General features: G+C 55.1%; 1 protein-coding gene across 1 annotated transcript in view; it reads right to left on the bottom strand.

The window, feature by feature from the left end:
- Positions 1 to 1258: 1258 nt before the first annotated feature.
- SNAP47 (synaptosome associated protein 47) overlaps positions 1259 to 21517 on the bottom strand; it is a 41108-nt gene continuing 20849 nt past the window's right edge. Inside the window, exons 3-5 of the mRNA XM_059416280.1 lie at positions 20288 to 20778; positions 13864 to 13988; positions 1259 to 2585 (exon numbers count right to left, since the gene is read on the bottom strand). Coding sequence (XP_059272263.1) covers positions 2439 to 2585; positions 13864 to 13988; positions 20288 to 20778 — 763 coding nt within the window. The 3' untranslated portion in view covers positions 1259 to 2438. The remainder of the gene's footprint in view (positions 2586 to 13863; positions 13989 to 20287; positions 20779 to 21517) is intronic.

Genomic DNA, 21517 nt, shown 5'->3' with positions numbered 1-21517 from the left:
TGGGGTCAAATCAAGGTTAGTAAATACTATGAGAAGATCCTGATGGACCTTTCTTTTCAACACTCTAATTCCGCAGAGAAACAGAGTGTAGTTTCTATCACTGAGGTGTTTGTGGGAGAGAACAGCCCAGACAACAGCCCTCTAATAATGGTACAATGCCTCAGTCCCACAGATCTTCTCGCCTGGTGTCCAGGGTTGTAAGCATCCCAACAGCAGCAGACTTGCTCTGGGCAGACTCCTGTCACTGGCCAAAGTGTGTGCAGTCCCTGGGCCCCACAGGTGCTGAGCAGTGCCTGTCTTCAGGACAAGTGGACGCTGGCTGACCTCCCAGCAGCACCCTCTAGCAATTCAGGACAGTGTCACTGATGAGCAGGTTTGTTTCCCCTCGGCTCAGGGCTCTCTCCACAGACAGATATGGAGAGAGCAGTCCTCATCCTCACTGTGCTGGGAAAGCTTGGGAGCAACCCCTCGCACCAGTGCTAGAGAGGACAGGAGCACTTCTCATTGGGAAGGTTGTGGAGTACAGAGCAAATACAGCAGCTGGAGATGAGGAATAGAATTCAGGACACAGAAAGAGGGAAGAACTGGAAGGACCCTGGGAAGGCTATTCTCTGCGACTGCTCCTTCCTGTGTCTTCATGAACAGGTCAGCCTCCAGAAGGGAAAGTGCTCCTAGATGACTCCACCAAACCTTGGAATGCGACCTTAGTGGAAACTGCCACACAACACAAAGGTGGGCCCAATGAGAGAAGGGATGGGGGATTTCAGAGTGGGCAGTGGCAAAGGCCAGGATGGGAGGAGATGCAGCCATGGGCCCAGGCTCCCTGGTCCCGTCCCCCCCGAGCTGGGAGAGGCAGGAGGGAGCCCCTGGAGCCTTCAGAGGGAACAGGGCCCTGTGACACCCTGCTGGCAGACTCCTGGTCTCCAGACCCAGGAGAGGACACAGCCTGCTGTCCTAAGGCCCCTCATTTGTGGTCACTCATTAGCAGCGCCAGAAAACCAGCTGGGACTCAGAATGCCAGGACAGGGCCTGTGGAGGAGAACCAGAGAAAAGGCGCCTCAAAGGGTCAGCTTGACAAGGCTCAAGGGCAGCTGTGGGTGCACTGCCCTCAGGGACCCTACTCCAACGGCAGTCTGGAGGAGGCCTGTTCTGCCAGGACAGGGGAAGGGGTCACCTTCTTCTCCACTCTGCCCTGTCTGTCCTTCTCCGAGGGGTCCTCCCAATAAGACACTCAAAGCCAAGCAAAAAGCAGCAGAAATGCATGTCTTCAAAATATATTCTAAAACTATGATTGCTCTTTTGTTTCTGGATAGAAATGGGGCATTTTAAGAAAAAAAATCAACAGTTTTTAAAATAGGTACAATATGTATTATCTTCACACTTGGCTATAGGTAAGCAGTGAAAAGAATATCCCAGTGTTCGCAGGACAACTTTGAGACATACTGGACTTCAGGTAAAAAGTCACAGTCTGACCAACAAGAAACCAGCCTCTCTGTCAGAGAAAACCAGAACCTGCGACTAGGGAGGGGCACATGCAGAGGAGCCTCAGATGGGAGGCGGGCTTGGGCCTAAACATGGTCCTGGAGAAGAAGTTCTGTGAACACAGAAGGCAGGGTCCAGGTGGGCGGACTCAGAAATCAGCACATTTCTTTCACAGATTTACACTGCCCTTTTACAGCTATCAAGAATAGAAAGAGAAGACAATTCAGCCAGTGGGGATGCTGGCCATGCAAAGCAGTCAATGAGTACTCTGTGCAGCCGGCCTTGCAGGGAAGGGCTGTCCTGCTGCTGTGACCCTCTGAAGCGCTCAAGTATGAGTGGGGAGCCTGGGCCTGCCTAGAGCCAGGCAGAAGGAGCTGTGCCCTGCAGGGAGGGGTCAGAAGGAGCTGCGGCCTGCAGGGAGCAGGGGAGAAGGGAGCCGGAGACTGCAGGAGGCAGAGGAGAAGGCAGCTGAGGTCTGCGGGCACGGGGGCAGAAGGGAGCTAGGGCCTGCAGGTTGCTGAGGGGGGGCGTGGGAAAAGGATCTGGGGCCCAGGGAAGCAGGGGAGTAAGGAGCTGGGGCCTGTGGGAGGCAGCGGGGAAAAGGAACTGGGGCCCTCAAGAAGCAGGGACTTGCAGGAGGCAGGGGAGAAGGGAGCTGGGGCCTAAGGTTGCAGGGGAAGAAGGAACTGGGGCGACCATAGTGGGTGTGGGGCTAGAGGGTGGCCTGCTGGATCTGCAGGCAGAACTCCCCTCTCCGGGGCCTCCTCCTTCCTGCATGTGCTGTGCTCTGGGTCACATCACACAAGCCTCCCACCCTGAGGCAAGCCTGTGCCTTCTGGGGCACAGCCTCTGACTACTAATGGGCCCCTGGGGTGACTCCCGTGTGCACGTGCTGAGAACAAAGTACTCAGGGCAGTGACTGTCATCAAAACCAGTCACTTCTTCGCTCCCCTGTGCTAGGTCAGTTTTTTGGCACGTCGGGTGTGCTTGTCGATGGTTAAGGTGGTCCGGTCAACGGCCGCAGTGATGCCGTCCAGGGCCTCATCCTGCCTCTCCAGCTCTGTCTCCGTGTCCAGGGCGAGACTCTTCAGCTTCCTCAGGATCTGTAAGAGTAGCGCACAGAGCAGGAGGGGCTGTCATTTCTTAAACTCTCAAAAACAGACATTATCTCTTTCCATCACTTTTACAGTACTTTGGAAATTGTGAGTTGGGGGGATGACAAACACTCTGTCCTCCTATCCTGGGTTTGGGTCTCAGCTCTGCAGCTCACCAGCACTGACCCCCAGGGTGGCACCAACCCCCAGGGAGCTCTGGCCCCCAGAACACACTGAACCCCAGAGAGCTCTGACCCAGGATGGCACTGACCCCCAGGGAGCTCCGACCCAGGATGGCACTGACCCCCAGGGAGCTCTGACCCAGGATGGCACTGACTCACAGGGGGCACTGACCCCCAGAGAGCTCTGGCCTCCAGGATGCAGTGAGCCCCAGGGAGCTCTGACCCCTCGGGAGCTCTGGCCCCCAGGATGCACTGAACCCCAGGGAGCTCTGACCCAGGATGGCACCAACCCCCAGGAAGCTCTGGCCCCCAGGACGCAGTGAGCTCCAGGGAGCTCTGACCAAGGATGGCACTGACCCCCAGGACACACTGAGCTCCAGGGAGTTCTGACCCAAGATGGCACCAACGCCCAGGGAGCTCTGACCCCTAGGACACAGTGAGTCCCAGGGAGCTCTTACCCAGGATGGCACCGACCCCCAGGGAGCTCTGGCCCCCAGGACACACCAAGCCCCAGGGCAGCAGAGCTCAAAGAAAGGTGAGGAATCAGCCCTCTGGCCCTGCTCCAGGCCACAGCCCCCCTGCCTCCTGACAAAGTCCCTGGGGCACTGCTTGTTCTTCCAGTCACAGAGCAGTAGGGAGGGCTGGCCCAGAGCACGAGCATGACCCAGTCCTGGGCTTCATTACCTGTCTACACCCATGTCCGGACTGCAGAATGGGATTTAAAAGGAGAAGCCAGCCCTGTTTCTTGTTGATCTGTAGAAAACACCTCACTACACCTCCACATGGCTTGAGGGGAGGAAGCAGCTACCAAACACAGCCCTGGGGGCACTGTAAGAAGAGCGGCTAACCCTGGAAAAGCAGGCCCCTCAGCCTTCTGGGGACTCACGTCATGCTGCAGGCGTCTCAGGCACTGTTGGAACGGCCGCTTTCCTGCAAGCCCATTGAGACTACTTGCACTGTGAAATGTGGTGAGCCTGTGCTGAAAAATTTAATACTCTCAAGCTGACAACAAAAAGGAATGATTTTAAGAGGAATCATAATGACCACCTACTTGCAGTTAAGAGTTACTACCTCTTGGAAGGAGAGTTTCAGGCCCCTGGCTGCGTTAGGATGAAGGACCTACAGACTGTGGGTCCTCTCAGGAGTCCTGGGTACCATTTACCAACTCCCAAGGGATCTAGCGGGTACAGCTGCGTTCCAAGTCCGCTGCCCCATGGGGATGGGAGTCAGCAATGAGGGCCCCAAACCTAATGCAGCCAGCAGCACGCCACACACGGATGTCATGGTCATGGCTCGGCCGGTGGCACTGCAGACTAGGAGCGGCCCAGGCCTAGGAGAGCATGTGGCACCCTGAGGGCAGGGGGATGGCGTGGCCACAGTGCCCGTGCGCTTCCATGAGGCAGCCTTGTGCCACCCACCACCACGTGGACCAGATCAGAGGCAGGGAGGTGGTCAGAGGCTAGTAAGATCAAGCCCTTCCTCAGGAGCGGGGAGGCTGGAATGAGCTCACAAATGCGAACAAGCTGTGAAAACTATGAAGTGGGGCATGAGAAGCCCCCGCCAAGTCCTGGAAGGCTCCGCGGCAGGGGCTCCGCTGCACCCGTGCCATGGAGGGTCTGAGGCTGTGTGCAGTCAGGTGTTTGGACACAGGCAGGCTATACCGCACCTCTGTGTGCACACATGGCCTCATCCCTGGGAACCCCGTTCGGGCGCAGGGACATATCCCCGACCCAGGCAGCAGGCTCAGACGCCAGGCTCTGTGCCCTCTGGGAGCCGCTGAGTCACTGGAAAACCTGGACGTGGCTCTGGAAAGTACATTGTGGGGTCAGCCGGCTCCGAGGGATGGGCTGCATGACCTCATGTAGGAGGTCTTTTCCATCGCGTTCCTATGACCTCATGTGGCTGAGTCCCAAACGCACAGTAAACAGTCAGCTCAGCACCGTGGGAGGCAGGTCCTCAGTGCTGCTCTGCTCAAAGATCCCTCTCCATCGGCCTGCAGGTCCCCATGCACCGGGCACATGCACACCACAGCCCCGGGTAGGCTGGCCATGGACACAAACTCACACCCGGCTTAAAACCCACGAACGGCCTCTGCCCTGTGTGGGTGCCTCAGGCCGCATGTGCTGTGGACAACCTCTGTGTCCTCGTCAACCACAATGATGGTCCTTCGGGCTCAGTAGGCTCTGTGAGCTGTCAGCACTGTCCTGCTCCAGGACTCACGCTGCAATAAGGTCAGGACACAGGACTAGAGAAGAAAAGGAAACATCCTGAACCCGCTCAGATGAGCAGTGGCACAGGGGCGTGACCCTGTCCACGCAGCTCTGTCTCCTGCTTCCTTGTCCCCACCTGTCCTGAATGAGGGTGAGGGCCGCGGGGCTCTATGAACCCTCAAACGGACTGTTTCACACACTGGGCTGAGAGGGCATGCCCAAGACCCCATGCTCTGTCTGCAGCTGGCCCACAGCACGGCCCAGATGCAAAGAGCCGACACTTGCGTGTCCCCACGTGATGACACAGACGTCATAGCACCGGCACTGACAGGAATAGCACACGTCCCTTAACAAGGCAAACTGACCTTCCCAGGGATCAGCAGCCGTTCAGACAGCCCCAGGAAGGGGGCTCGAGAGCCTGGTTTGCTCCTGGAGCTGAGAGCAGCTATGGCAAAGGTCCCACGTAACCAGGTGGTGGGTATTAGAGAGGGCACGGATTGCATGGAGCACTGGGTGTGGTGCAAAAACAATGAATACTGGTTACAATGAAAAGAAATTAAAAAAAAGGTCCCACATAAGGAGAGCCACACCTGTGACTTTAGATTCTCCAACGCTCACATTCTTAACGGTAAAAAAGAAGCATTTCTCAAAATGCTTTAAGTATTTCTTTAAGTAATCTCTACATCCTCACACGGGGCTCGAACTTATGACCCCAAGATTAGTCGGCTCCAATGGAGCCAGTTGGTGTCCTGCAAAAATGAGAAACACCGCTGGTGTGACCCAATCAGATAAAAAGTCATCGTCCCCACATGAAAATAACACAAATAATGCACGAGATTGGTCCTTTGCTACTTGATGAATGGTGTGCTCTCTGCATATGTCCATAGGGCTCCCTGGCTGAGGGCCCTGCTCTGGGATGGCCCCACTATCCCCCGCCCAGAGGAGAACCACCATGGCCCACAGGTGACCCACTCACGCACAGACACGCAGCAGTAACAGGTACTGCATGCACTCCCTTTGTGAGCAAGACCAATCAACTCTAACCCTTCATGGAGTCTGGGGCATCCACACAGGGCTCGTCCCCGCCGATTGGTCCAACTGCAGTGCTGTCTCACCAGGACCCCCCCTCCCCGTTCAACGGTCCAACTGCGATGCCATCTCATTGGGACCCCCAACCCTGTCAATTGGTCTGACCACAATGCCGTCTCTTGGGACCCCCTCCCCGTCCAATGGTCTGACCGCGATGACATCTCATTGGGACCCCCGACACTGTCGATCAGTCCAACCGCAACGCTGTCTCACTGGGATACCCCCTCCCTGTTCAATGGTCCAACCATGACGCCGTCTCATTGGGACCACCCCCCCCAGCAGCTGTGAATGCCTCACACTGCACCTGAAATGACCTCACAGTGCAAAACCCCAAGGGACCTACATGGCTCGTGAGTCTGCAGAGAGGACTGAGGAAGCTTCCAGCTAGGGTCCCTCTGAAGCACTGACTGGTCCAGCGCTTTTCCCTTTAAGGAAGAACATGGGTGGAAAGAATGGGGAACGCCAAGTCTGGCCAGACCGTCACGCAGCTGTGACTTCTGTGGCCCAGAATGACAAGCTGTCCAGTCATCAGTGTGTCAGGCTGCCAGACTCTGAAGTATCAGCTGGCAGGAGTCTGTGCGCTTTCTTCCTGGAGCCCCTGCCTCGCTAGAAGTGGGCCTGCAACTGGCCCTGTCTGTGGATGCATCTACCCCCACACAGCACATGCACAGAGCTGAGGGGGAAGCAGCGCAGACTCTGTCCTGGAGCAGCATCAGGAGAGAAACTGCAGAAATGCTCAGCGATCTGGAGCCTGAGGGCCGCAGACGTTCCACCAGGTCTGCGCACGGATGGGGTGCGTCCGAGACCAGAGGCGGTGGGGACATGTGCATCTAGAGAGCCTGGGCTGGAAGCGGGACAAGGTCCCCGGGACAGAGCACACACTCCTGTGGTTTCTGCTGCCCTGGCCACACATGGTGTGATGGCTTCTACCTGCCAACAGCAGACACAGCAGACGCAGAGACGTCTCCGTTGTGTGCATACAGACGGGGGAACGGCTCCTCCATCCAAGGAGGTACGCTCACTGAGGCAGATGTGCTCAACCACACGTGTGCCCCTCGGGGAGGCCGTCCCAGTGTGGGCTTCGGGGAGCCCGAGGTCCTGGAGGGACCACGTACCTGCCACGTACCTGCAGCAGGGGAGGGCACACAGCGTGTTCTCACGACCCTGTAGTGTGCTTGTGGCCTCACCCAGGGTCTGAAGGAAGACGTTCTGTTCTACTTTGCGATGAGACTCCAGGATTCAGAGCACTCCTATGTTCACAAGAAGCACCTACAGTGAGTTTAGCATGAGCTAGACTGTCTGCCCTCATTTTGTTTTGCAGCTGACTCACTGGAAAACTGTGAATTTTCTTGCAGTGAGAAATTAGCAACCATTTAAGAACAGAGCTGGGATAAATCAAGCTGTCTGCACGTCCAAACAGTTCTACCAGTTGGGGCCATTAAGTGCTACAGAGAAGGCAGTGAGGGAAAAAGTGGCTTCCAGCACAGTCAGAATTCTGGAGACTGTACAGAACATTCTAGGCTACGATATGTCACATTCAGCACTCATAGACCACCCCCACGTCCCACCCGTCCCTTCGGCTGCATTCCTGCAGGCCACAAGGGCCATCTGTGGACAACAGCACAGGCTTCCTTCCAGGGAGGCCCCTGCTGCGGCCCCTCCTCCACAACCCTCCGAGCAGCTGTAGGGGAAAGCTGACGCTCCAGGTCCCCATAGCACTGCATTCCCAAAGCCAGACTCTGAGCATGCAGTTCTCAGGGATCTGTCGGCCCTCACTGCAGCTCCCAGTGGCCTCCCAAGGTCCAGACACAGCCAGCATATGGTGAACACCTCCCAGGGCTAGAGGGGGACACTGGGGACTGGCCTGCTCGTTACCAGGTCACGATGGGTCCAAATAGGATTCATCCCAGAATGTAAGAAAATAGATGAAAGTCCTAAAAACCACACATCGCACTGAAAGAAATTAAAGAAGACCGAAACAGTGAGGGGGTCCTGTGTTCCTGGATGAACAAGACGCCCAGACGCCTCCAAGTGACCTACAAAGTCAACGCAATCCACATTAGGTTTCCAGCAGCCTCTTTACCCGCCCCAGAAATGGAAAAAAGGATCCGCAAATCCATTCAGAACTGCGGGGAGCCATAACAATCCTTTTCTTTATTCGTGTGAGAGTTGAAGCAGGGAGAGCTGCAGAGGGCAAGGGAGAAGCAGCTTCCCTGCAGGGCGGGGGGCCCAATACGGACTCTATCCCAGGACCCCAGGATTGTGACCTGAGCCAAGGCAGGCGTCTGCTTCACTGACTGAGCCCCCCAGGTGCCCCGGAGGAATCCTGAAAGAGAAAAAGGAAGCTGGAAGACTCAATTCCCTCACCCATTGCCGGCGGGAATGTGAAACGCTGTGGCTGTTATGGAGAGCAGCCTTGCTGCTCATGAAGTCCACGTGGAATTATCCCAGAATGGAGCAATTCCACACTGTGCATGCTATGTGCCCCCGAGGAGCAGAGACATGACCCACAGATGCCATGTGTCATGTTTGCATGACCGCTGCAGACAGCGAGCCATCCTGCAGTATGCACTACTCCACTGTGAAAGGAAAGACAGATCAGCTTGAAAACACAGCGGGAAGTGAGGACAGCCAGGCATGGACGGTCATGTGTGAGAGAGAGAAGACCATCTGGGGCGGGGCACAGCACAGCGCTCGTATGCCATCGCTGGGTGGAAAGGCAGTAGTCACCACCCTAAAATCAGCATTCTAGAAGACAGCCAGGCGCTCAACAGTAAGACTCCCGCACAGCAGAGGTGAGCACTTCAGGAAGATGGGAAGGCATCCGCTCCCTGGCCCTCAGAGGCCCTTGCGCTCCTCCCGCTCTGAAGATGCTTGCTGAGTCATGACAATCTCTGGAACCCTAAGGCCCCTTATCTGGCACTCCCACCCTGTTCGTCTTTCTGGGACAGTAGAGGGGACAGGATGTGGTCCGTGCCTTCACGTGGTCCAGCTTTGTCCCAGCTCAGTCAGTGAGGGCAAGGGCCCACCAGCCCAGACAGCACACAGGCCTGCCCTGGAGTGGGGGCCACAGCTGACAGAACGTGAGCCCTGAAGCAGTCCAGCCCAGGGGAGGGGTGCACAGGAAACCAAAGGGGGCCGGGGCGGGGTGGATGGGGGGGCGTGACAGCAGGCTCAAAGCTACCAGGGACCACGGTAAGGGCACAGCAGATGGGAAACCCACGACGTTGTCCTGTGAGTCAGTTTGCATCACTGTGGACGTTTCTGCAGAAGGCAGAGACTGGCCCAGGGAGGCACGCGGCCCCCCCAGGATGTTGGGGTTGACAGGGCAGGGCTTATCCTGTGACACATGTCCTCTCGCTGAAATGTCAACTGTCACAGACGTCATAAACTACAAGGCTGCTCCTGGGTCATCCCCATGACCCAGGCTCTTCTCATGGTTTAATAGATGACACAGGACAGGACGAACACTTGTGAGTAACACCTGGACTGGTATTAAAGCCACAAATACAAACACTGACAACCTCCTCCCCTTTTTACTGTGCCCCGAGAGTAATGAAAGGAACGAACCACCTGGAAAACAGCTCACAGGACCTGTCTCCCCTGCCTGGCACAAAGGTGAGGATCGGTGGGTTTGTGGACACGAGTGGCTCTTCGCATAGCCCACTCCAGCAAGGCACCTGCATGCCCTCCCAGGGCTGGAAGGCATCAGCCCTAGCCTGCACTCTGACCCACTTACCCGCACAGCCAACCCCTCTTCCAGGGACATGTCAATTCTGGAATGCCTGTCCTGCCATCGCTACAGATGGGAAGCACGGTGGCAGGCTCCATGGCTGGCGTGATACCCCGGGACTCTGCGCGGGTAGCCATCCAAAAATCCGAGCTCTGTCGTCCCTCCAGACGTTAACATGCCCAGACCATGGAAAGTGCGACACAGACAAGACATTAATTTTGGGGCGAAGAACAATGTGTTAAGCCCGATGCTCTTGGGTCAAGGCGGTATGGGAGAAAGGCTGAGAAAGGATACACGGGCACTAGGACAGGCTTGAATACTGGGTATAGACAAGGGAGAGCAGAGCTGACGTGAAAGGAATTCTACTCCTCCTATACGGGAATGAGACACTAGTTCTGCAGAATCCCAGCACACAGCCTGCACCAGCAGGAGAAGGCACAGGCAGAAGGGATACTGGTCCTTGAGCTGTTCCTGTGCTCCCTCCCGCCATGAGCCCTACCCTGTGTCATCTGTGAACCAACCCTCAGTCTCCCTGCTGGATCCTGGGCTCTGTGGTTCCTGCTTATGGAGAATCACACGTGGATGGCAGAATGCCTGCACTGCCTAACCACAGGTAAGTCCAAAACCACGACCTGAACCCTGGGGCCCCGTGCTGCACCCCCGCCATGGGGGCTGCGACCCAATGCCCAGGGTCCCTGTGTCACCCCACCACAGAGGCTGCAACCCGAAGCCCCGGGTCCCCGTGCCACACCCCCACCATAGGGACAGCGACCTGACGCCCCGAATCCCTGTGAAGGACAGGAGCGCCTACTGTCCCCTGTCCTGTGCCGTGCTCAGTTTCTTCAGGTCTGGGGTGCGGAAAGGCAGAGGCGGGACCGGACAGAGCAGTGAGGGGAGAAAGTCTGGAAGAGAAGCTGGGGACACTGGGATGCCCTGAGGCAATAGGAGCGACATAACCAGGGGACAGACACAGATTTCGTAACAAAGCAGCAGCAACAGCTCTAGGGCAGGACAGGCCAGCACATCAGACCAGAGAGGGTTCAGGGCGCTCTGCCAAACCCATCCCAGCACATCCACTTCCTTTCCGGCCGCCGACACCGCACACCCTCCCCATGGCTGGTAGACGCTGCAATGACGGCTGTCCGGGGCTCTGTGTGGTGGGAGCTGGCACAGGCAGGGAGCACACTGGCCCCGGGGAAACCACAGCCGTTCGTGTCTCTCAGCATCCTGCTGCAGGGCAAGTCACCAGGACCCACTTCCACGTAAGGACGGTAATGGCATCCACCACAGAAACCACAGCTGAACATGGGGGGGGCGGTTCTTGCATTTCTGTTTTCCCCAGAAATTTACCTCATTCCTACTTATGCTAGAGCTTCAAGTGCACAGCTAAGAATTCTTCTCTAAATAGGAAACATGTGTTTTACCTCCAGAAGACAGTCTCTGGGCGAACTGGACAGTCCCTGCAGGGAGGAGGACGGGCAGCCAGCCGATGTGAATCCCTGCTCTCCCGTGGCAGCCCTCCCCAACCCCACGACTCAGGGGTCACCACTTCCCCAGCCTGTGTTCAGTGTCCTGACTTGCGGCCTCTGCTGCTCCCAGTACAGACACCAGAAGGCTCAGGGCTGAGCCCACGGTCCCTCTCTCGTGGACATAGCAGCTTGTATTTTCATCACGACCGCTGCCGTCTCAGCTTCTAGGGCAGAGACCGCCGGTTTGACACAAGGGCCCTCTCAAACTGCACAGCCATCACCAGAATTTACAGAGAGAATCCTGACATCTCCCACACAAAGCCATGGGATGCCTTTGCACAAGGGTGGGCAAAGGGTCCTCAATCCCACCAACCTGAGGCATGTTGGCTCGCATCCACCCTCAGGAGAAGGGGAGCATTTCCTGCAGAGGATGAGGGTTTCTCAAGCCCCGAAGACATGTTCTGGGGTTAGTAAGCTGCAGAAGCTGCAGGCTGCAGCGAGAAAGCAGCGTTTTTGTGGGTCGTCACTCAGAGTGACTAAGTTAGACCGGGGAAAGAGTGACAAATCGTGCATATTTAACATATCCCATAGCAAAGATGAGTGCTTTTTTTCCAGAAAGGAAAGGGCCAAGCTTAAAGGAGGCGATGCTGATGCAGACATGTCAGGAAGACTTCTTTAAAAACGTGGGAAGACACACAGTCCCCCTGTGCCCTGGTGGAAGTCTGCGGCACCATGATGACAGGGCCTCCTCACGTAGAGCCCGGATTTGCAGAACCCCTGAGCAAGGAACCAGGGGCAAACCAAAATCTCAACGGAGAAACAACATAGTTTTCCCTACAAATACACCGAGAAGCAAACGGCAAGGACAGAGGGAAGCCATACCCTAAGACAGTCTTCGCTGAGTGGCCGGCACAGGCCTCAAGTGGGCTGTGAGCCAATAAACATGCAGCACATGTCCCTGAACCAGACTGGTGTCTGATGACCTGAGGCAAGCACACCATGGCGTAGGGCTTTTTAAGAGTTCTACGTCCTAGGGGCGCCTGGGTAGCCTCTGCCTTCAGCTCAGGTCATGATCTCAGGGTCCTGGGATCAAGCCCCGCATCGGGCTCTCTGCTCAGTGGGGAGCCTGCTTCCTCCTCTCTCTGCCTGCCTCTCTGCCTACTTGAGATCTGTCTGTCGAATAAATAAAATCTTTAAAAAAAAAAAAAGAGTTTCTACGTTCTAAAGATGTGCACGGAGGATGCGTGAGTGATGAGACACAATGTCTAGGCATCTACTTCAGAATTACTTGAAAAGGAAAAAGAAAAAGCACTGAATCATCCAGCCCTAGGTTGAAGAGAACCTAAAAGTAGTTCTATCAAACATTGTTTAAATTTCTACTTGCTGGACACAAAGTGGTAAGCAGCCTCAAGAATCCACTGGCAGGCCCTTGAGAGAGATCTGGGAGAGTGAGCATGCTCCGTTGTACGTGTACCTGTGGAGCCATGCCCACACAACGACAGGCCCGCAACACACACAGCACGCACATGGACACATGCACAGTACACACATGGATAGACACATGGACACACACAGCATGCATGCGGATACACACAGCATGCACATGGACACACACATAGCGCCCACATGGATAGACACATGCATAGCGCAGACACATGCTTAACACTCATGTGGATAGACACATCCACAGCGTGCACACAGACATGCAACACACACAGCATGCATACAGACAGACACAAGCACAGTACACACATGGATAGACACATGCACAGCATGCTCACACACAGACAGACCCGCAACATGCATAGTATGCACATAGACTGACATACACACACGCACAGCATGCACGCAGACAGATACACACAGACACACACAGTTCACACATGGACAGACATATACAGCATGCACATGGAGAGACATACACAGACGCATGCATGGTACACACATGGATGCATGCACGGCATGCACATGGACAGACATACACACATACAGTACACACACAGACACAGACATAGCATGCACACACGGACAGACATGCAACATGCACAGCATGCACACAGACACATGCACAGCACACATGTAGACAATTACACAGTATACACACGGAGACATACGCACAGCATGCTCAAACACGGATACACATGCACAACATGCACACAGACATACCTGCACAATACGCACATGGATCCATGTACAGTATGCACACAAACACACACATGGACAGACACAGCATATATACAGAGCACACACATGTGCACACATGTACCTCTACCACACACGGGGACGGCACACACATACACACACACAGAAAGCCACCATGTGCCTGCATATCCCACACTCACAGCCCACATGTACATGGGCATATGCACACATTCTAAAGGGGGATGCAGCCATAGGCTGACCGCATGTGCATGCCAGGAAACACAGGAGATTCTACTGGGCACCGTTCTTGCTCTATGTTCTCCAGCTCCAGAGAGGAGAACAAAGCGGGTGGGCACACGGCAGGCCCTGTTGATGAGGGGCCAGCATCACGCAGCGGGGAGCTGTGTGCAGGCAGGAAGGAGCCCCATGCAGGGGCATGGTGACCCTGTGAGTACACAGTACCTGTCTTAGCTCCTGGGCATCCCCCTTGGAAACCAATGGCTCACTCATCTGCGGTGGAAGCAGCTGGGCCTCCTGGCTCGCCAAGCAGGGCTCGCGGTGCACAGCACGGTCCATCAGCCCAGATGCTGAAATGGAAAACCAAACGGCAATGACATCGTCCAGAGGTGTGAACCACGTGAGAACTTTCAGACCTTCCCATGGGAGGCCATCAGGGCTCTCTGGACAGACGCAGTGTTTCCAGCTCACCCACGGTCTGGCAGGGCTTAGCTCTGCTATGCTGAGCTGGGGTAGGGGCTGCCTCCATGCCCTCGGACCCCTGTCCAAGCTGCCTCCACACCCTGCGGGCACAGACTATGGTCTGGGTTTGGCTCCATAACTGCTCTTGCAGGAAAGGGCCTTCATCGGCGTGCAGACATTTCTCTTCTCTGGGGGAAGGGCTATAGGTAGGAGCCTGGAGAAACGCACACAGAACACCCTGCTGGAAACTGTGGCATCATCTTGTCCCCCACATGGTGCTGAGGCTCTCTGAGTGCAGGAAAGGGCCAGTGGGATGGGCCAAGCCACACTGGCTGTGTGGTTGCATGGATGTGGGGGTGCATCAGAGCCCTGCACATGGCCAGGCCCCACTCAGGGGCCTGCACCTGGCCAGGCTCCCCAAGGGGTGGAAGGGCAGCCTGGAGATGCGGTGATAACCAAGAAGATCTCGGAGACTGCCGTGGCGTGCAACCCGTCCTTTGTTTGAAGCGCTGACTCGAACCCCAACCCTGGCACTACAGGGCCCAGAGAAGGGCCTGCGCCTCCCCCCAGGACACAGCACAGCCACATTCATGGACAGTGATGTCGGGAGGCAGATGGCTATCCAGAGGCCAGACCAGCTCCTCTGAGCACTTCTCTGCTCCTGAGCAATGGGAGGCCCAGAGGGCCCACAGGACCCTGGCAGCAGGGAGCAGAGCTGCGTGATGAACACACCATCAGGAGGGGAAGGACCAGGCCTGAAGAGTAGGAGCCAGACTGGCCATCCCCAGCACACACAGAAATATCCCCGCTATGCTCATTTCTCAAAGTAATCCCTGAAGACAGCCTAGCTGAGCAAAGAAAGCATGGCCTCGACCAGGAGAGACACAGGCTGGAGCGAGAAGACACAGGGTTCTCAGGGTTCTGGAGCAGAAGAGGGACTAGGCCCGATGCAGAAAGCTTGGGGACTGGAGCATGAGCAAGAGCTGTGCAGAGGCAGGACTACGGGTTCCGGCCTGCCTCTGCTGGAGGAAGCTGTGTGTAGAAACCCCCCTGCTGTGTGTGCGCCCTGGGAGAGCCTACAGAGACCCACCACACCGCAGGTGTATTCAGGAAGCCAGAAAAAACCCTTACTGTACACCATGCAATGGATGTCTGCTTGTCTACGTCCTTCTGTAAGAAAAATAAAAGCTGATCGCAACCCAGCAAACTGATCTCACAACCTGTGTTCTAAACCTCAAAGCTCTGTCTGAGTCCCGCTCCCTAACAGCTTTTAATTAGCAAGGAACTTTCTGCAGCATGCAAATCAGCACTGTTCAGCCTCATGGGATCTAAATGTCACTACCTAAAACGTTACATAATGACAAGCACTTTTCTGAAACTGTCAGAGTGAGCTGGAAGACATGATGGCAGAAATAGCAAACGCAGACGTGAACTACCAGCTATTATTAGCCTCAAGAAAAGGCCAACCCATGCCCACGATGTTAACCAGTCCTTGGTGCTAATGTGATGACAAACGCTGGTTCCACCTCCCTACTAGGCCTTGGCTCTCCCCTTCCCAGCTTTCTACTCCCCAGGCTCCTGGACTCCTGCTCCAGCCAGCCTGGCAGCCCCATCCTTGGAGGCTCACACACCATCCCCGGTCCCCATCCCTAGCTCCCCATCCACGGCCTGCTAGTGCCCTGTCCCCGGCACCCTGTCCCAAGCAAGCCCCCTGGTCCTCTGTCCCTGGCACCCTGTTCGTGGTCCACTGGCCCTCTGTCTCTGGCACCCTGTCCCCAGTCCACTGGTTCTCTGTCCCTGGCCTACTGCCACTCCGTCCCTGGCCCCCGGGGCCCTGCCCGCCCTGCTCCTCATCTGCACACATCACATACACAGTCAGCCCCTAGCACAAGTGTGACTGTGTCTCTATGAGTGACAACCTTCCCTCATCTGTCCTGCCATCATTCCACTTGCGCACCTTTGATATTAACGTGCTTGGTACCGCACTGCTTTTCTGAGACCAAGGCCCACATCTGACTCACATGTGGGCCTGGCCCTGGGTCCCTTTAGCACTGCTGTGCTTTCCATTCCAAGACCCAGAGCTATCTTCCGGAGGGACATGCTAATATTTCTTTGAATATTTAATGGAATAGGTTTTACTTAAGCAGAAAGCCCAAACAGAGAATTTTTCTTCCTGGAATACACTGAGTCACAGTATCTTTCATGGCCAGCAGGATGACACCTGGCACGGAGCTTGGCACCCCTGGTACTCTGTATTGAGACCTGAGTCACCGACTCAGTTCAACGCTGTGAGCTATCTTCTGAAAACATTGATTAAGATGGTTTCTGTCTCTAGAGCCACTAATGATCACAGTCAAACACAATCAGCACAAAGTGTTCAAGCTGCAAGGGGACTTACGCATGATCTCATTTCCTGGGAACAACAGCTGGGCTAGCAGGGGCATCTGCAGATGCCAGTGTCCTTTATGGACAGGTCTGCATCTGAGCAAGAACTCCCCAGCCCACCCTCACCCAAAAGCCTGTCTGCTCACGGGCCCATCTTCCCCCTTGTCCCTGGGACCCAAAAGCCCCATCCATGACACAGGGAAGGAAATGCCTACCTTACCCAGGGATGGACCCAGAAGATTAGAGAACTGGGGTGGGAAGCCCTTCCACAAAATCCCAAGTGCCCAAGCCCTCAACACTGCAGGAAGGTAACAGAGAGGGCAAGCCTACTCAGCAGAGTGAAAGTAAAGCCCTCGGCAAATGTATCTTGGACCCAAGCAAGAGTCCTCGGAAAATCAAGTGGGTGAGAACCGACAGCCCCCAAAGGTCCACAGGGGCCAGGAGTGGTCTGTGAGAGGTCAGCGTGGTGTCTGTGTCCTAGTGACCACACAGTTGGGGGGGGTCTGTCAGTGGTCAGCATGGGGGTCTATGTCCTAGTGACCACACAGGGAGGGTCTATGGTCAGCATGGTGTCTGTGTCCTAGTGACCACACAGGTGGAAGGGGGGGTCTGCCTGTGGTCAGCATGATGTCCGTGTCCTAGTGACCACACGGGTGGGAGGGGGGAGGTCTGCCTGAGGTCAGCGTGATGTCCGTGTCCTAGTGACCACATGGGTGGGGGGGCCTGTCTGTGGTCAGCGTGGTGTCTGTGTCCTGGGATTGGAACTCTACCACTTGAAGCCCAAGTCTTAAATGACAGTGTCCCCAACGTGTATTACTGTGACATAGATGTGAGTGCTCCTGATGCCAGGGGCTGTTCTGGGTACTGGAGAGGTGGTCATCAGGAGACCAGCTGGGTCCAGTCCAGAGAGTACATGTCCCAGCGTGAAAGTGTGGCAGACCACCAGAGGGCGAGTGTTGCCTCTTAAATGAGGTGGTCAGAGAAGGCTTCTCTCCAAGGCGGCAGTTGGCAAACAACAAAGACAAAAATAAGTACCAAAAAGACCATAAAATGCTACGCATGGGCCATGCTGTGAAGTCTTCTTCCTAAAATCTGTCATGCCAGGACCCTGAGACAACATGAAACACAGACTGAGAGACAGTCTATAAAACTTCAGCACAACTCCTGCAAACTGCTGAGACCCTCAAAACAAGGAGAGCTCAGGGAGCTGCCACAGGTCACATGAGTCCAGACGAGGGTCCTGGGACAGCAAGCACGGGGGGATCTGGAGAGATGGTGGACAGACTTGCTAGCTGTGCCAGAGAGGAAGGCAGCTGCAGGGGACCATCCTCCCAGCTTGTCCCCAAGCCTGAAAAGACCCTACTTTAAAGGTGCTATATACACACAAACAGCCATTTTCCACTGCTTTTCCCCAGGGTGGATGCAGTCCACCAGTGTCATTCCCAGCCCCCGAAGCCCAGGAGACCCTGGCGCCTGACCCTGGCCGATCCACCTCCACCACGCAGGACTGGAGGTCTCTGGAAAGTTCTCTAGATACTGACTCAAGGCAAACCCGGGTCCCGTGGCAACACTGCCACCTGCTGGCCATGCATTCTACCCAACCGGCTTCTGGAGGAGAGGCATCTGTTTCTGAGAAGTCAAGTCATGGTTTCCACCTCCACGGCCTGTTTTCCAGCGTGGGAGAGGGAAAACACCGGTGCTGGCAAAGAGCAGTAGGGGAGACAGAGAGGGCCTGCCCAGACCTCCCGCGGAGCCCTTGGCAAGCGGGACACTGTCCCACGTGTTGGACTCCTCCCTGCTTCCCCTCCTCCCCGACAAGCACCCCCATACTCTGGAGGCAGGGTGCCTCACCGAGGGAAGATAGCACCTCTCGGTCCACGTAAACAAGACACACTGTGGGAACTCCCCCTGCTCCCGCCCCCGAGGCTCAAGTGAGCACCAGGGTGAACACCCATCTGTCATCACAATGTGGTCCCGTTCCCTCTGCACACATACCGTGGTCTGTGACAGTGATGGGTGAGGCCACATATTCCCAGTCCAGGTCCTGCTGGGAAGGTGTCTGAGGATGTGGTGAGGGCCCAGCACTGGCTGACCTTTCATGAGGGAGGCTGTCTGTGCTCTCCCCGAGGAGGAAGACGTGCAGCCCGTGTGCCCTTCCCAACGGCAGGCCCTGGGGAACCTGCACTCACCTGGCTTCCTGCCGGGGGACCACAGTCCTGGCATGTACCTTCCACCCTCCCTCCCTGTCTGCACCTGGACACGCAGGGTCAGAGCGGGCCCAGCCAGCCTCTTCTCCCCTGTATGGTATGTGCTTCCCCTGCCAACTGTCTCGTGACACTGTGCCGTGTCCTCTCTCTGGAACCACCCACGAATGTGCTAGAGCTCTGAGAGAACAGGATGGTGAGTGCCTGGCCCAGGGAGTTCCCCATAAGCACTGGCAGAATGAATGGCTGGAGGCGCTACCAGCCCTGGGGCTCCTCATGACCCAGGCCCCTCCCAGAGAAACAGGAGGGTAAGGGCAGACAATGTCCTGCCTGAGGCTCTCTCAGGCTCACTGCAACTGCCCACCCTTCTCAGCCCCTTTATGGGCTGCCCAGTGCTGCCTTGAGAAAAGGGCCAGAGAAAAATCTGGAAATGCCATGAAATTATATTAGTACACTAACACTTTTGATACTTTGGTGCTTATGGGACCACATCTATTTTCAGGTACATTTCTCTTGAAACACGAAGTCATGTAGAATAACATAAAAATATGTATGTGTTAGGGAACCAGGTTACACATTAGCACTGAAAAACAATCACTTCAGAGCAAAAAGAACCTAGAACAGTAATAAACATACTCCTCCTGTAACAGGCATCCAGCAATCAGAGTTAATAAGGAAGGACTACTGGCCTCTTAGCAGGATCACGGTAACACAGACACAAGGTCACCTGGGACAGTAGCAGAAAATAGGGTATTCTGTGACTCTGTGATTTCTCAGGCTGGGCACAAAACAAGCTGACGGGGAATTTACCCAGGTAAGGATTTCTGTCATGGAGAATGACAATCTGGCAGAGGGACAGGTAGCTTCCGAAGCCAACGGGACGCACAGCTACAGCATGGCAGGGACTCCTACAGAGCCAGGAAACCAAGCAACAGCAGAGCAGAAAACAAACACAGACAAGGCAATCCACAGAAAAAACTCATGATGCCCGAAAACAAGTAAGCAGCATCAGACTCTCCATGTCACCGTCAATCACATGAGAACACACATGAACGAGATGCCACCTGACAGCATCCAGATGGCAAACCCGGGATGTCAGACGACCCTGGGCTGGGACCCTGAACCCAGGACCCCTGCTGCAACTGCCCAGCTCCATGCTCCCCACAGAGAGACTTGGAGGGACAGGAGAAGACCTGCAAACCCAAAGAAACTATGCCGCAGTTTTCAGAGACTGATTTGCAAACAAGTCCCTGGAAGGTGGGCCGGGATGACTCTGATGCTGCGCTCAGGGGTGGAGGGACTGGACGCCCACCAGGGTGGGCAGGTCGGTGCCAGCAAGTCCCATGGTGGAAAGGAGGAAAGCCTCATGTGGAGCCTTCCTCTGTTCTGAAAGGGCCACCAAACCCTGCCAACCTCAGGCACAACCTATCCAGCCCTCAGGTGCGAGACACACCAGAGCTTTGGGACTAGGGAGAAAGATCTGCAGGGTCTTCATTTACAAACAATGGACAGTCAGTGGTGCACTGCAGGCATGCGCTGTGTCCAACCTCGACCTTGGAGACTAGTGCACAGGCCGAGCCGGGCCGGAACTCACTCACCCGCCTGCCAGACGGTGCAGCCCTTCTCTGCTAGGGAAGACATTCTGGCACTTTTGGGCATCAAGGCGCCTTCTAACAACTCCATCTTCTGGCTGAACTGCACCTCCAAAATGGGGAGAGCCTCTGGCATCCTGGCGGATATTAGGCGATAAGCTATGTCTGGCTTCCCAATGAACCGCTGGCGAATGCTAATTTCATAAGGCGTGTGAACCTTAATGTCATCTATATCTTCTCTTTCAAATCTGTGCATGAGCAAAGAGCTTGAGTCATGGATTTCCAACCCCGACACAAGGAGGGTGAGACTTCCTGCTTTAACATGACACCCAGTCCCCTGGGAGACAACAGCAGGAATTTGGACCACCACCCCTTCTTTTCCAAGAGCTTTGGGACCAGCCGTTGCGGTGCCTTTCTTGGGCTTCGATTCTGCCGGCATCTTCCAAAGCTTGGAGCTAAAGGGCCACCAAGAAGGGGACTCCAGCTCTGTCAGCAACCTAAAAGCCCAAACAAAACATAGAAACACAGTGAACTGAGTGTTAATGTTTTCTTGAGAACCACTTTAGCCTTTATAAAGCAGTTAGCCTTTTTATAGTGTTCTTTTCCACAAGCAACCCACAAAGCAGAAGAGCAGGAAGCACTCTGCCTGTTTCAGAAAAGAAAACTGAGGCTAAGAGCAGCGTCTCTTAGGGTTACAGACACAAGCCCATAAGCAGTAAACACAACGGGAACACACGTCTTCTGACTAGAATGCTGCCCTTTTCACATCGGACTCTGGGAAATTCTGACTGAAAATAATCTGCAGTAACCTGTCCTGTTCGATGTGGTAACAAGCACATGGGTCTACAGGCACCCGAGTGTGACTGACGTAAGGGGGGACTGAATTTTCAACCAAAGTACCTGTGGCTAGTGGCTACCGCACTGATGGACCACTGTGAAATATCCACGAATACCAAGAGATCTACCTCGTAGCAAGAAAATGGAAGCAGAAAAGAAAGAGCAAAGGAACACAGATCAAATGGCATAAGCAGAAAATAAAATTCAAGAGGGTGAGGTTAGACTCCACCATATTAGTAATTATGGTACATATAAATAGATGAAATCCTCTAATTTAAAGGCAGATTGTCAGCCTGGATCAAAGAAAAAACCAACAACATACAGCGGCATCTTTTTCACATTAGAAACTGTGAAACATAAGGACACAGAAACATCAAAAACACTGGGGACGGGGGCGGG

Source organism: Mustela nigripes, chromosome 12, assembly GCF_022355385.1.
Source record: "Mustela nigripes isolate SB6536 chromosome 12, MUSNIG.SB6536, whole genome shotgun sequence".
Classification (NCBI taxonomy): Eukaryota; Metazoa; Chordata; class Mammalia; order Carnivora; family Mustelidae; genus Mustela; species Mustela nigripes.
This window is presented reverse-complemented; position numbering and strand designations above follow the sequence as displayed.